The sequence below is a fragment of the Epinephelus moara genome, chromosome 8 (assembly GCF_006386435.1).
Source record: "Epinephelus moara isolate mb chromosome 8, YSFRI_EMoa_1.0, whole genome shotgun sequence".
NCBI lineage: Eukaryota > Metazoa > Chordata > Actinopteri > Perciformes > Serranidae > Epinephelus > Epinephelus moara.
In genome coordinates, this window is record NC_065513.1 from 45214277 (window position 1) to 45227775 (window position 13499).

The 13499-nt window shown below is 46.6% G+C and overlaps 1 protein-coding gene across 1 annotated transcript in view; it reads right to left on the reverse strand.

Moving 5' to 3' along the window:
- Positions 1 to 903: 903 nt before the first annotated feature.
- The window catches only part of ythdc1 (YTH N6-methyladenosine RNA binding protein C1), a 17333-nt gene continuing 4737 nt past the window's right edge, over positions 904 to 13499 (reverse strand). Inside the window, exons 5-16 of the mRNA XM_050051590.1 lie at positions 12885 to 12947; positions 12714 to 12808; positions 12533 to 12641; positions 12316 to 12433; positions 8459 to 8543; positions 8227 to 8381; positions 4021 to 4100; positions 3618 to 3654; positions 3214 to 3253; positions 1600 to 1665; positions 1321 to 1509; positions 904 to 1235 (exon numbers count right to left, since the gene is read on the reverse strand). Of these exons, the coding sequence (XP_049907547.1) occupies positions 1047 to 1235; positions 1321 to 1509; positions 1600 to 1665; positions 3214 to 3253; positions 3618 to 3654; positions 4021 to 4100; positions 8227 to 8381; positions 8459 to 8543; positions 12316 to 12433; positions 12533 to 12641; positions 12714 to 12808; positions 12885 to 12947 (1226 nt within the window). The 3' untranslated portion in view covers positions 904 to 1046. The remainder of the gene's footprint in view (positions 1236 to 1320; positions 1510 to 1599; positions 1666 to 3213; positions 3254 to 3617; positions 3655 to 4020; positions 4101 to 8226; positions 8382 to 8458; positions 8544 to 12315; positions 12434 to 12532; positions 12642 to 12713; positions 12809 to 12884; positions 12948 to 13499) is intronic.

The window sequence follows — 13499 nt, forward strand, 5'->3', positions numbered from 1 at the left end:
AACGTCCTCTCGTTCGGCCCTCTCAACCGCCGTGTCTCCACTGAGAGAGCGGAGTACGAGGAAGGTTCCTGTAAAGTTAAGGGCTGCCTCTGAATGTGACGTAATTGTTGCGCGACCATTTTGACCGGGGCGACGTAGGGACGCCATTAGCTGATAGCGGTGTGTGTAATAACTCACTATATGGCCCGTGAAAAAAATATTTTTTTCCAGCGGATGTCTGAGTTACAACATGATTGAGCTAACTGGAGTAGTTTCATCAACAGATGACGTCCTGATGTTAGCTTTGCTGCTGCAGTTAGCTGTCCCTGTCAGCTGATGCTTTCTAGACATCGTGATTTCCCAAAACTGAATAAATACCACACATAGCAACACAAAACTGCTTTGCTAGCTCAATCATGTTGTAACTAAGATATCCGCTGGAAAGAATAATTTTTTCACGGGCCATTTAGTGAGTTTTTTTCACATGGTGGCGGAAGCTATATAAACGAGCTAACCCTCATCTGCTGAGTTTTAAAAATGCCGGCTATTTTGTTGCTTTCTGTTGACGTCACATCCCTCCTTGAGTATATCCAATCAGCACCAAGTAATCCCCAAGCCCCAGCCAGGAGTCTTTTGGGGCCGTTCTGAGTACCGAAGTTCCTGCGGTGGAAGCAGGCCTAGAGACATGTGACGGCCCCGTAGGGCCATCGACCCTCAGGCTGGGAACTTTAACTAAAATACTGAAAAACACCGGAATAAAAAAACTGTTTTGTGTCATTCAAAGCGCCATGGAGAGGATTCTGCGAAGTGAAGTGTTCCTGTGCTGTAAGGTCACTTCCTGTACCATCACAGGAAATGTTTGGACAAAGATCAGAAGATTATTTTTATACATTGTTTTCACACAGAGAGCGATGATGCGGCTGATGATGTCATCATGTAACGTTTCATGTTTTATTCATAATTTTCAACATAAAAAAGAAAAAACACATCTGACTTTCAAAATAAAAGCCTCTGCAGGCTGACAGGAAATGACATCACATCACCGGCGGTACATCACCGGCGGTACATCACCGGCGGTACCGCCCCCTCTCCTTGTCCCTCTCTCTGTCTCTGTCTCTGTCTCGGGCTCGTTCCCGCTCTCTCTCGCGGCGGGGTCCGCCACGGTCACGTTCTCGCTGCCGCTCGCGCTCACGCCGGCTGCTCACCACTGCCTGGGTCCGCCGCAGGAAGTCGTCCACACGCATGTCGTAGTCGTGCTGGATGATGGGAAAAAAACAGGAGAGGTCAGAGGCTACAATAAAATAGAGTGACAGTAGAGACACAGAAGAGACAGAGACTCACCGGACTGGAGGTGAAGGCGCGGTGTTGTGGCGCACGTTGTTTGTCCCTAAAGCGAGGGGGCGGAGCCTCGTGCGGCGGTAGAGGGGGGTGGTGGTGATGGTAGGCCTGGTGTGGGGGAGGAGGGGGGTGGCTGTGGTGGTAGTAGGGGGGGTGGTGGGGAGGGGGCTGGTCCACACCGGGGTACGCCGCCTGTTAACAAGAAGAGACAACATCACGTCAGTCTGTCGTCAACAACCTGATCGATCAGTAAACAACTAACAATCAATTACTGTGTCTTACCAGGGTCTGCCAAGGAGCAGGAGGACCGACGCTGTGGTGATAGTCCCTCATGTAGTCATTGTAGGACTGAAACAGGAAACACAGTAGAGCACCTGAACACACCTGAACATAGCTGAACACAACTGAACGCACCTGAACACAACTGAAAGCACCTGAACACACCTGAAGGCACCAGAACATACCTGAACACAACTAAAGGCACCTGAACGCAACTTTTCAAAAAAAGCTCAGCAGAGGATGTGCTTCACGACCCTGAGGACCCTCCAGGACCTGTATGCCTTCAGGACCCTGAGGGAGGCAGGACAGATCGTCCCCTCCTACCCAGGACACAAACACTCCCCTCTGGCTCCCGCCAGATTTCTGACTATCTCACAGACCACTGCCAGGGATATGGGTGAGAGTCCCCCCGAGTCTTCAGGCTCTGGCTCCTCCATGGTGGACTTGACAGCCGGGTTCAGGAGTTTGTCAAAGTGCTCCTTCCACCTCCGACGATGTCCCCGGTCCTGATCAGCAGTTCTCCTTCTCGGCTAAACACCACCTGAGACAACTCGTGCTTTCCTTCCTGAGTAGTCTGACAGTCTGTCAGAACTCCCTTGACACCTGCTGCTTCAGGAGAGCCCGAGGCCAACCTGGTGTTCTGGTACCAGGTACACTTATAAACCTCCCTCTCATCAGTACCCTTTCGAGGACACCCCCCAGAGAATCCATGAGCACAAACAACAGTCCAAGTCTTCCTCTCAGCGACCCTCTCGTTTCCCAGGGAGAACTCCGACACAGTGGCGCTCAGCCGAGGGTTTGTGAGTAGCCCACACCCACCTAACGTCGCCCACCATCCAGATAAGGGTAGAGTTAGCCCCTATCCAGGAGTTTGGTTCAGAAACCTGCTCTGCGCTGGGGTACATCCAACCCAACCATATCTAGTTGGTGCAGCTCCACCTTCCTTCTTCCCTCCTTCGTCAGAGAGATGGCGTTCCACATCCCTGCGGACAGTCCGTGATGTGTCGGGGTCAGTACGCCTGGAGCCCCCCCTGCCTGACGCCCAGTGCACACTGCACCCAACCCCAACGCCTAACCCTGTGGGTGGTGGGCCCACAGGGCGGTGGCTCCACGTTGTGTTTTACAGGCTGAGCCCAACAGGCCCCACAGCCCAAGGCCCGGTCATCAGACGCTTGCCACTGACCTCCCCCACCAGGTCTGGCTTCAGGGAGGGGCCCCGATCTCCCATTACTGGGCGCAGTGCTCGAAGTCCGATTGCACTTAACATCAGGTTCTTCTTGAACCGCTCTTAAGTCTGGCCCCGTCCCTGAGACCACTTAGCCTCAGGAGACCCTACCAGGGGCCGTTAGCCCTGGACAACCCAGCGTCCAGGATCAGAGACACACAAACGCCTCTATCACATTACGGCAGCGATTCTAAGAGTATTATTTTCTCTGTTTTTTGTTTATGCACAAAATCAGTACAGCTACTTCCTTAGCCTGACAACCTGCTTGGTTCATAAATCAGATTCTGATTTAGGTTCAACTGGAGGTAGCATGCTAGCAGCTTCACATGAAGCTAAGCTAACAACTGTACGTAACATGCTAACAACTTCAAATGAATATTTCTGTGACTCACCCCGTTGAGAAACACGTCTCGTCTCACGTTGGAGAATCGTCTGAAAAAAACAACAACAACAAAATAAAGCTAAAATCAAACTGATAAAATTCTGAAAGCATTTTGTTCACTTACATTTTTAACTTTAAACATTTTGTCAAATTTAAATTTTGTTTTTAAAATTCTTCTAAAATACAAACTTCAGTTTTTCGGTTTCATGTTTGTTCTGCAGAGTTAAATATATTTATTTTAATTCATGTTGAACACATTTCAAACGCTCATATACGCACATAAAAACAGACTTGTCAGTAAACACAGCGTTAAATCTTTGACATTTCCAATAAAAACAAGTTTCTTTTAAAAGCTGCTGAAGCTCCGCCTACTTCCTGTGACCTGACTGAGGTGAGTAATGTGGTTTGCCTCACCTGTCCACTGGCTGGTTACGAAGGTCCTGGATGAACCCTGAAAGTAAAATAAATAGTTAAATGTAACATGTCAGACAGGTGAGGTGGCAGCTGAGCAGCTGGCGATCGCTTCAAACGTTCAGTTCCCGAAAATCTGAATAGCAAGAAAAATAGAAAAACTACAAATTCTCAAAAGTTTCAAACAAAGATCAGAAGCTACAAAATCAACACGAGAAAATATGAAACATGCCAGAACAATTCTTTAAAAGAAATATAATATACAACTTACATTTAATTAATTATTAAATCTGAGGAATTTTGACTCAAATAAAAGACAAAACATTTTCTTGAATCAGTTCATAAATTATTTCAGTAAAACCAAATCAAAGATTTTAAAACAGACAAAGTGTTTCAGATTAACGACCTGCTCGCTGGTTGAAGTCAGGCGGACCGTCAGCTCGCGGTCGCTTCCTGCCGTGGAGGTCGTACTCTTCAGGACGACGCCTACGTGAACAAGTTCACAATTAAGACACACATGCAAACAATACACACTCACTCACTCACTCACTCACTCACTCACTCACTCACTTTCACTCTCACACACTCACTCTCACACACACACAAAGGAAAATTCACTCAGGTCGAATTTTAAAAACAAAAGAAGAAATTAACCATGTACTATCTGAACAGATTTTAAATCTTCAGCGTCTCTGACGTCTCCTTAATGACGCTTGATGAAGGTCCTGAGTCGTCCAGGTGAGACACGTCTATAGGTGTTCACTACTTCCTGTTTCAGGTTAACATCAGATCCAATCATCTGCTTACATCTACAAATACACTTCACTGGAAAATCTCTTAACTGTACAAATACTACTTAAACCATCTACTGATCCTGTCTACTGATTCTGTCACCTACTGGTCCCGTCGATTGATTCTGTCATCAACTGGTCCTTCTGCCTACTGGTTTATCACCTGCTGGTCCTTTTGCCTAGGGGTTTGTCACCTACAGGTCCTTCTGCCCACTGGTTTATCACCTACTGGTTGTTCTGCCAACTGGTTTGTCACCTACTGGTCCTTCTTCCTACTAGTTTGTCACCTACTGATCTTCGTGTCTACTAGGGTTGTCAAAAGTATCGATACTCTGAAAAGTATCAATACTCAAATGCTGTATCCGGATACAATACTAATTTACAAAAGTATCGATACTAACAGTGCATGCCACCTCAGCGCCTGTTGGGTGCGCGCGACGGGTCCGATGGACACGCGCTGTGCAGGCAGCGTCTGGCAGGCACAGAGCCCTCGCTGCAACCCAGCTTGTTGTCGTCGCTGTGCATACATGCACACATTTCTGTTGCTGTAATATGGCCAGCGCGGCTGCAGGAGGATCAGAGCAGCCAGTTTTGGTCAAAAATTATCAAGGAAAAAGCGCTCTTTGGAAATATTTAGTGAAGTGAACACAGCACGCTGCAGACGGCAGGTACAGCCCCTCCCCTCACTAGCAGCTGAGCAGCTGGTGTCGCCAGCATCAAACTAAAATATAACTTCTAACGTTAATGTGGGAGCTAAGCAGAAAACTTTATCAGTCATGCCCGTCTGTAACATTAATAGACAATGTTAGTTTAACAGGACAACACAATTATGTGTGTCTGAAAAGTTATGTTAACTGTAAAGTCACAGATTGAAGCTGAAAAAACGTTTGGTTTCTCCCGTAACCCCTGGTTCTCTGATCACATAGTGAGGTAGAAACAGGAGCATCCTGAGCCTAAACTACCAACTCTATTTGATCAGCAACGAAAATATGGTGCCAATTCACCAGAAGCACAGAAAATAAACAGGGCTGTAGATAAATACATTTGTATGGACAGATCTTGTTTCTGGTTGTTATTTATTTTGGGGGGATTTGTTGTTATCATTGATGTTACTCTTCTGATCTTTATTTAAAAAATGACATGCCTCTTAATTTTTTGCTGCTGTATCGAAAATGGTATCAAGTATTGAATATTTTCCTGGGTATCGATATCGAGTTTGAAATTTTAGTATCGTGACAACCCTGGTGTCTACTGGTTAGTCACCCACAGGTCCTTGTGCCCACTTGTTTCGTCACCCACCTTTTCCCTCTGCCCACTGATTTGTCCCCTACTGGTCCTTCTGCCCACTGGTTTGTCACCTACTGGTGGTTCTGCCTATTGGTTTGTCACCTACTGGTCCTTCTTCGTAGTGGTTTGCCACTTACTGGTCCTTCTGCCCGCTGATTTCGTCACCCACCTGTCCCTCTGCCCAATGGTTTGTCACCTACTGGTCCATCTGCCTACTGGTTTGCCACCTACTGGTCCTTCTGCTAACTGGTTTGCCACCTACTGGTCCCTCTGCCTACTGGTTTGTCACCTACTGTTTTGTTTCCTACTGGTGCTTCTGCCCACTGTTTTGTCACCTACTGGTGCTTCTGCCTACTGATTTGTCACCTACCAGTTTGTCCCCTACTGGTCCTTCTTCCTACTGGTTTGTCCCCTACTGGTTCTTCTTCCTACTGGTTTGTCACCTACTGGTCCTTCTTCCTACTGGTTTGCCACCTACTGGTCCTTCTGACAACTGCTTTGTCACTTACTGTTTGTCATATACTGGTCCTCGTGCCTTCTAGTTTGTCACCTACTGGTCCTCATGCCTACTGGTTTGTCACCTACAGGTCTTTCTGCCTACTGGTTTGTCACCTACAGGTCCTTCTGCCTACTGGTTTGTCATCTACTGGTCCTCGTGCCTAGTGGTTTGTCATCTACTGGTTTATCGCCTACTGTTTTGTCACCTACTGTTCCTTCTTCCTACTGTTTTGTCACCTACTGGTCCTTCCTACTGGTTTGTCACCTACTGTTTAGTCACCTACTGGCGATTCTGCCTACTAGTTTGTCCCCTACTGGTCCTTCTTTCTACTGGGTTGTAACTTATTGGTCCTTCCACATACTGGTTTTCACCTACTGGTGCTTCTGCACACTGGTTTTTACCTACTGGTGCTTCTGTGTCCTGGTTTGTCACCCACTGGTACTTCTGTCGACTGGTTTGCCACCTACTGATCATTCTGCCACCTGGTTTGTCACCTACTGGTCCTCCCACCTACTTGTTTGTCACCTACTTTTCCTTCTTCCTACTGGTTTGTCACGCAGTGGTCCTTCTGCCCACTGGCTTGTCACCTGGTGGTCCTTCTGCCTACTGGTTTGTCACCTACTGGTCCTTCTACCCACTGGTTTGTCACCTATTGGTCCTTCTGCCTACTGGTTTGTCTCTGAGGTCGTAGGCGTGTCAGACGCCGACCTGATGTTGGTGTACCTGTATGTGGTTAACGACTCATCTGGTGATAAACAACAATAAACAAACATTTTGTTCACACACACAGTAAAACAACAAACAAAGAAGAAGAAGCCTCTTAAAGGGACAACATACCGCTTGTGTAGTAAAAGTGGGAGGGGCTGTTTGTGTCAACAACATTATAAAGACAGTTTGTCTCCTCAGTCCATCTTAAAGCCTTTTTATAAACCCTCTTATTTTGAAAGGGTGGAGGGGGTGATGATGATGATGATGATGGTGCAGTCCTGTCAATCAATAAACCAAGCCCCGCCCTGCCTCAGACCAGCCCCGCCCCTTTCAGACCAGCAACAGTCCTTAAAACAGACAAGACGTTTTCTCGTCTCTCTGTCGCTCTGTCCGTTTTTCTTTCATAAAGACGACACACACACACACACACACTCACACACATCACTGAGCCTCAGTCCGGATTCAGTGTGTGTGTGCGTACGGGGGTGGGGGTTGGGGGACGTTATAACTGTCCTTTCATGGAGGAGGGGGGGTGGGGGGGGGTGGGGGTTTGGGGGCGGGGTGGGGGGGGTGAAGGGGGGGGCGTTGTCATGTTTTCAGTCCAACGCCATTTTTAGGGATTTATTTTTTAATTAAGTCCATCTCTGTGATTTTACCTCATATGACCAAGCCAGAGGCCACGCCCCCTGCTTGATCAAACATCATCACCTTCTTTTGAGAAAAAAAAAAAGACAGTCCGGCGGTGCTCACAGTCCCTCCCTCTCTGTTTTACTGTACCCTGGTTAGCCCCGCCCCCACCCACCCCCTCCTCCGTCAGTCCAGCCAGTGACGCTCGTCCTTTCTGCTTTTATTCTGAAAGGGTCGGCCACAGTCCAGCTAACGTTTGATTTTACGAAACTCCTGAAAAGGAAAAACTTCAGAGAAATTTTACAACAGAATTTAGAAAAACTAAATTTCTTAAAACTAAAAAATAATTATTTTAATTTTCACACACCTGAAACTGAGCTGAGCTCCTGACATAAGGATTACATTATCTAACTTTTAGACTTCGTAAACTGATTCATCGCCCCACCAGAGATTTCTACTTCCTGCCTGTTTTTTTTTGGTTACTATGACCCCAGACACAGCGTGAGGCGATGCTCCGGTGAAAAACTCCAGACTGGAAAATCAACAACAACCACCAGAGAACCAGCAATGCTAGCCACGGGATAGCTAGCCGCTGGCTAAAGGCAGCGGCCGTCTCCATCGTCCGGCAGCAGGTGGCGCCGTGGTCGCAGCAGAAGAAGAAGAACAGGAAGCGGGAGGAGGAGCTTGGTGATTGGCTAACCTTCCCGGTTCCCGCTGCGGTGGTCGGCCCCGAGGCCGTGGCTCCGACGGAGTTCGGCGCTTGTGACGAACGCGTCGAGCCACCTGGTGTACGTCCACGTTCTCGTCCAATGGAAACAGGGCACAGAGCTGGGCGCCGATGTCCGGTTGGATCTCCTGAAAAACACCTGTTTTACTGAAACAGTTTCAGGTAAAATCAGAAACAACTGAGGAGGAATGAAATCGTGGCTCACCTGCCCATCACGTCCGATCTTCACTGGCTTGTGTTCGTTCCAGGGGTTTGACAGATGAGCCGTCTTCGTGAAGGGGAGGTCCCTCCTGTAAACAACAACACCTGTGTGAGGGAAACAGGAAGGACTACACCTGGTCCCAGACCAGAGGCCGGTCAAAAACCCTGAGCAACACAGGAACCAGCACCCCCTCCTGGACTGAACCGACCTGCACTGTTGTTGACAGACTGACAAACCCATCAGCGTCAGTCCCTCCTGAACTGCTATCCACCAAGGCATGCAATGACTTTGCTTCCTTTTTCACAGACAAGATTTTAAATTTAAGACTGACAGTCTGTAACTCCAACACAGTGGCTATTTCACCTGTGCCTCATAAGACTACTCCAGTTAATTTGGCACTTTTTCACCCATTAAATTATGCTACTTTGACAGACATAGTTAGAAACCTTAGGTCCACTACCTGCTGCCTTGACACTCTGCCTACAAGCTTTTTTAAAGATGTTTTTAACTGCATAGCATCAGATATACTACAGATAGTCAACTGTTCTCTTCAGTCAGGCCTTTTTCCAACGGCCCTGAAGACTGCAGTCATTAAACCTCTCTTAAAAAAGCCTAATCTGGATGCCTCAGTAATAAATAACTACAGGCCCATATCAAACCTACCATTTTTAGGAAAGATCATTGAAAAGGTTGTTTTTCAGCAACTTAACACCTTCTTGGAGCAAAACAATTCCTTTGATGCCTTTCAGTCTGGATTTCGAGCACATCACAGCACTGAGACTGCACTTGTAAAAGTTTTAAATGACATTCATCTGAGCAGTGATGCATCAAAGATTTCGGTTCTGGTATTACTGGACCTCAGTGCTGCATTCGACACAGTTGACCATAAGATACTGCTCGACAGACTAGAAAAGTTTGTGGGACTTTCTGGCACTGTGCTAAATTGGTTTAAATCTTATTTACAAGACAGGGATTTCTTTGTGTCACTTGGCAATTATGAATCTGTGCGAACAAAGATTACATGTGGAGTTCCTCAAGGGTCCATTCTTGGGCCTCTTCTGTTCAACATCTATATGCTCCCTCTTGCTCAGATTATGGAATATCATAACATCTCCTACCATACTTATGCAGATGACACACAACTTTACATAACAGTGTCACCAGATGACTACAGTCCCCTATATCTACTAAATAAGTGCATTGACGAAATCAATACGTGGATGTGCCAGAATTTTCTACAACTAAACACAGAAAAAACTGAGATAGTTGTTTTTGGCCCCAAAGAACAAAGATCAATAGTCAGTGCTCACCTTGACGCCATGACACTAAAACCTACAAATCAAGCCAGAAATCTTGGTGTAGTTCTGGACTCAGACCTAAATTTCAATAGTCACATTAAGACAATTACTAAATCAGCCTACTACCACCTTAAAAACATAGCAAGAATAAAAGAATTTCTGTCTAAACAAGATACAGAAAAACTTGTTCATGCTTTCATTTTCAGCAGGCTGGACTATTGTAACGGTGTCTTCACAGGCCTGAGTAAAAAATCAATCAGACAACTGCAGCTCGTCCAGAACGCTGCTGCCAGAGTCCTCACCAACACCAAGAGAGTGGAGCACATTACACCAGTGCTTAAGTCACTGCACTGGCTTCCTGTGTGTCAAAGGATAGACTTTAAAATCTTGTTACTTGTCTATAAAGCACTAAATGGTCTCGGGCCTAAATACATCTCTGATATACTTGTACGTTATGAAGCATCCAGACCCCTCAGATCATCTGGAACAGGTTTACTCAGTGTTCCCAGGATCAAAACCAAACAAGGTGAAGCAGCCTTTAGTTTCTATGCTCCCCGCCTGTGGAACAAACTTCCAGAATATCTGAGGTCGGCTGAAACTGTCAACTCATTTAAATCAGGGCTTAAAACATTACTATTTACTGCAGCTTACCAGTGAACCAGATATGTAACTTATTGTTAGGATAATCTGTAGCTATTGTTTTTATATTTGTCTGCTGTTGCTTTATGTTTGCTTTTCAAATGCATTTTCTGCACTGTTTTTCTTGCTTTTAGCTTTTGTTTTTAATGATCTATTGTTCCTTTAATGTTTTATCTTAACGTATTTCCCTTGTAAAGCACATTGAATTGCCTTGTGTATGAATGGTGCTATATAAATAAAATTGCCTTGCCTGCCCTTGCCTTGCACCCATCAGGCCGTGACAGTCCCCACTGACACGGAGGGGGGAGGGGTCAGGTGCGTAACCATCAGGATGGCACCTTGATGAGCAAACTCTAGCATCAACTACAATCCCCACCCCACAGCTGTTTGGCTCCACCCACCACTCAAGTGTCTGTGAAAACATGAACTCCTCCCACACAGAAGATCTGACCAATCAGATCAGTGTCTGACCAAATGTCTTCACTTCTGTTCCTGAGATATGACCTGAACACATGATGATGTCACAGTAATGCTGACCTTTGACCTTCATCGTTTTACCTCCAGCAGATCAGAGCTTTAACAACAGGTGGGAGGAGCCTCATCACAATCACTGCACATGCCTTTGCAGTCAGTTGGTAACTGTTTGCCATGTTCACCGTGTTCCCTGGACACGTTCTGTCTAAGACTGTCACACATGTCTGAACTGCTGCTGCCTCACCATCATGTCATCAGACCTCAGAGCTCCAGCGTCATATCACACAACCTGCTGTGGTCTGTGACATCAGTGTCGTCAGTGTCATCTGTCCTCACTTCCTGTGGACCAACTACATCTACCTCTCTGAGTCTGTCATCCCTGAGCCATGGGTGTGATCAATGGATAAAGCCCTGACATATCCCATCATGCCCTGGGGAAGACCAGAGGTTATTGAACCCATCATGCCCTGGGGCAGACCAGAGGTTATAAAACCCATCATGCCCTGGGGAAGACCAGAGGTTATTAAACCCATCATGCCCTGGGGCAGACCAGAGACCATATTCACAAACATCCTCAGAACACTCTCACAGAGCTCCTAAGTCAGCCTGAAAACTGTCAGTAAGGAGTCTGAGCTTAGGAGTGATTTAGGAAAGTTCTCAGAGCAACTCTGAACAAGGAAGGGACAGAAACTTTTATCTTAGTGAGGAGGTGTGGTCAACCCTGTTGTTAGGTGTGATGCTTTCTTTTAACAGATGTGATTGGTTGTCACAGACACGCCCTTTTGTGAGCCTGCAAGGTGTGGACATGAGATGAACTGCATCACAATATGAGTTTGACAGTGTCATTGTTGGTGTGATCACTGCAAATGGAAGGTTGAGACAGACAAAAGTCATCACTGCTGCACTGTTGGGTTTTTACAGTTTTCCAAATATCTTAGTATTGTGATCATTTTATATCTGCCTTTATAGCATTATTTTGTTAGGTGGAAAATGTGTGCATACCCCAAATGAGATCCACGACAAACATTCTCCCTGCACAATCTCATCTGTAGCGTTTCATTTACTCACTGTCAATTTGTGTTTAGGGACCGTTTCTCTGACCTCTTTGTGTTTCCACCATTTTCTCCTCTGATTAAGAAACTCTTAAAGTCCTCCTCCTCCCAACAGTTTGTCACCTTAGGAGCTGTCTTAAGGTCTAAGATGCCTTGTGAATAACTTTTATGTTTATAAGGACCTAGTCTTAACTTTAAAGGGAAATTCTAAGAAAACATCACAATTCGTGACAATTTCGTCAGTAGGAGCAACTCTTAGCACGAAGAAGCTTTGTGAATACGGCCCCAGAGGTTATATATCCCATCATGCTCAGCAGCACCTGTGGACCCTCCGCCCTGCAGGACAGAGACGCTGGGACCAAACTGCAGTCTCACCTGTATGATGTCACATATTTACCTGCAGAGCCAGTCGATCTTGAAGACTCCGCCCAACATCTTGGCATTCATGCCGGCAGGAAGAACCCAGTGGATCGGTGAGCCGCCATGATGAGACTCTGACGCCAAACGAGCAAAACCTGGAGGTCAGGCAGACAAGACAGAGAAGATGGATGAATGACGACCTTTGACCTTTACGTCAGAAATAGCGGTGGAACACAGGTAAGACTGGCGGACACCTTGGAATTTGCCGCTCTCCCTCACGGAGAAGACCAGGATGACGCTCCGCGCCGAGCGGAAAGCTGCGTTCAGCTTCTTCTCGTTCACTGGCAGCGTCGACCACACGCCCTGAGCACAAACAGGACGGCGTCAGACCGGAACAACAACAGTAAACATGTATACATGTAAACAGTCTGGTACCTTAGCCTTAGCCAGCGACACGTTCTCGTGGTTGTTGCTCTTTATGAGGAAGAAGCGAGCATCTCGCAGGATGTAACGCAGCTTACTGGTTGGATCTGGAAAAACACAGGAAGTTGTAATCTGACGACTTAAGAGGACAAGTGATGAACATACAGCGAGGGCGGTTCTTACTCTCCATCCCTTTACGAACGGCTCGGACCGACGACGACAGCTTCTCCTGCTTCTTCTCTGAACCTTTCAAAATAACAGCACAGTTACAGAAACAGGACAGTTAAAGGGACAGTTCACATGTTTGTGTGTGTGAGGTATTTATCCACAGTCTGATGACGACGATGAAGAACTGAAACCTGAACGAAGCAGAGACTGATCCAGTCGTCTGTCTCAGTCCTGCAGGCGAAGAGTTCATGTCTATGTTCTATGATCTGTCTTCATGACGTGATCATAGAAACACGACGTCTGACAAAACTTCAGCTTGCGGCGCTGCGTCACTCGCGGTTATTTAGGACGCCTCTCCTGTCGGCTTCTGATTCCAACGTTTTAGTGCTCGTCACTAGGGATGCACCGAATATTCGGTAACCAAATATATTCGGCCGAATATTGCAAAAAAACACACATTCGGTATTCGGTGGAATAAGTTAAAAGCAAGGCCGAATAATAGCAGCGCGGTTTTGATAACGCAATCAAACAGCGTGCCGTGACGGGCGGATTAAAATGTCGGCAGTGTGGCGATCCGCCCGTCACAGCACTCGCATTTGCGACTAAAAATAGTTTTGAGCGAGCAAAATA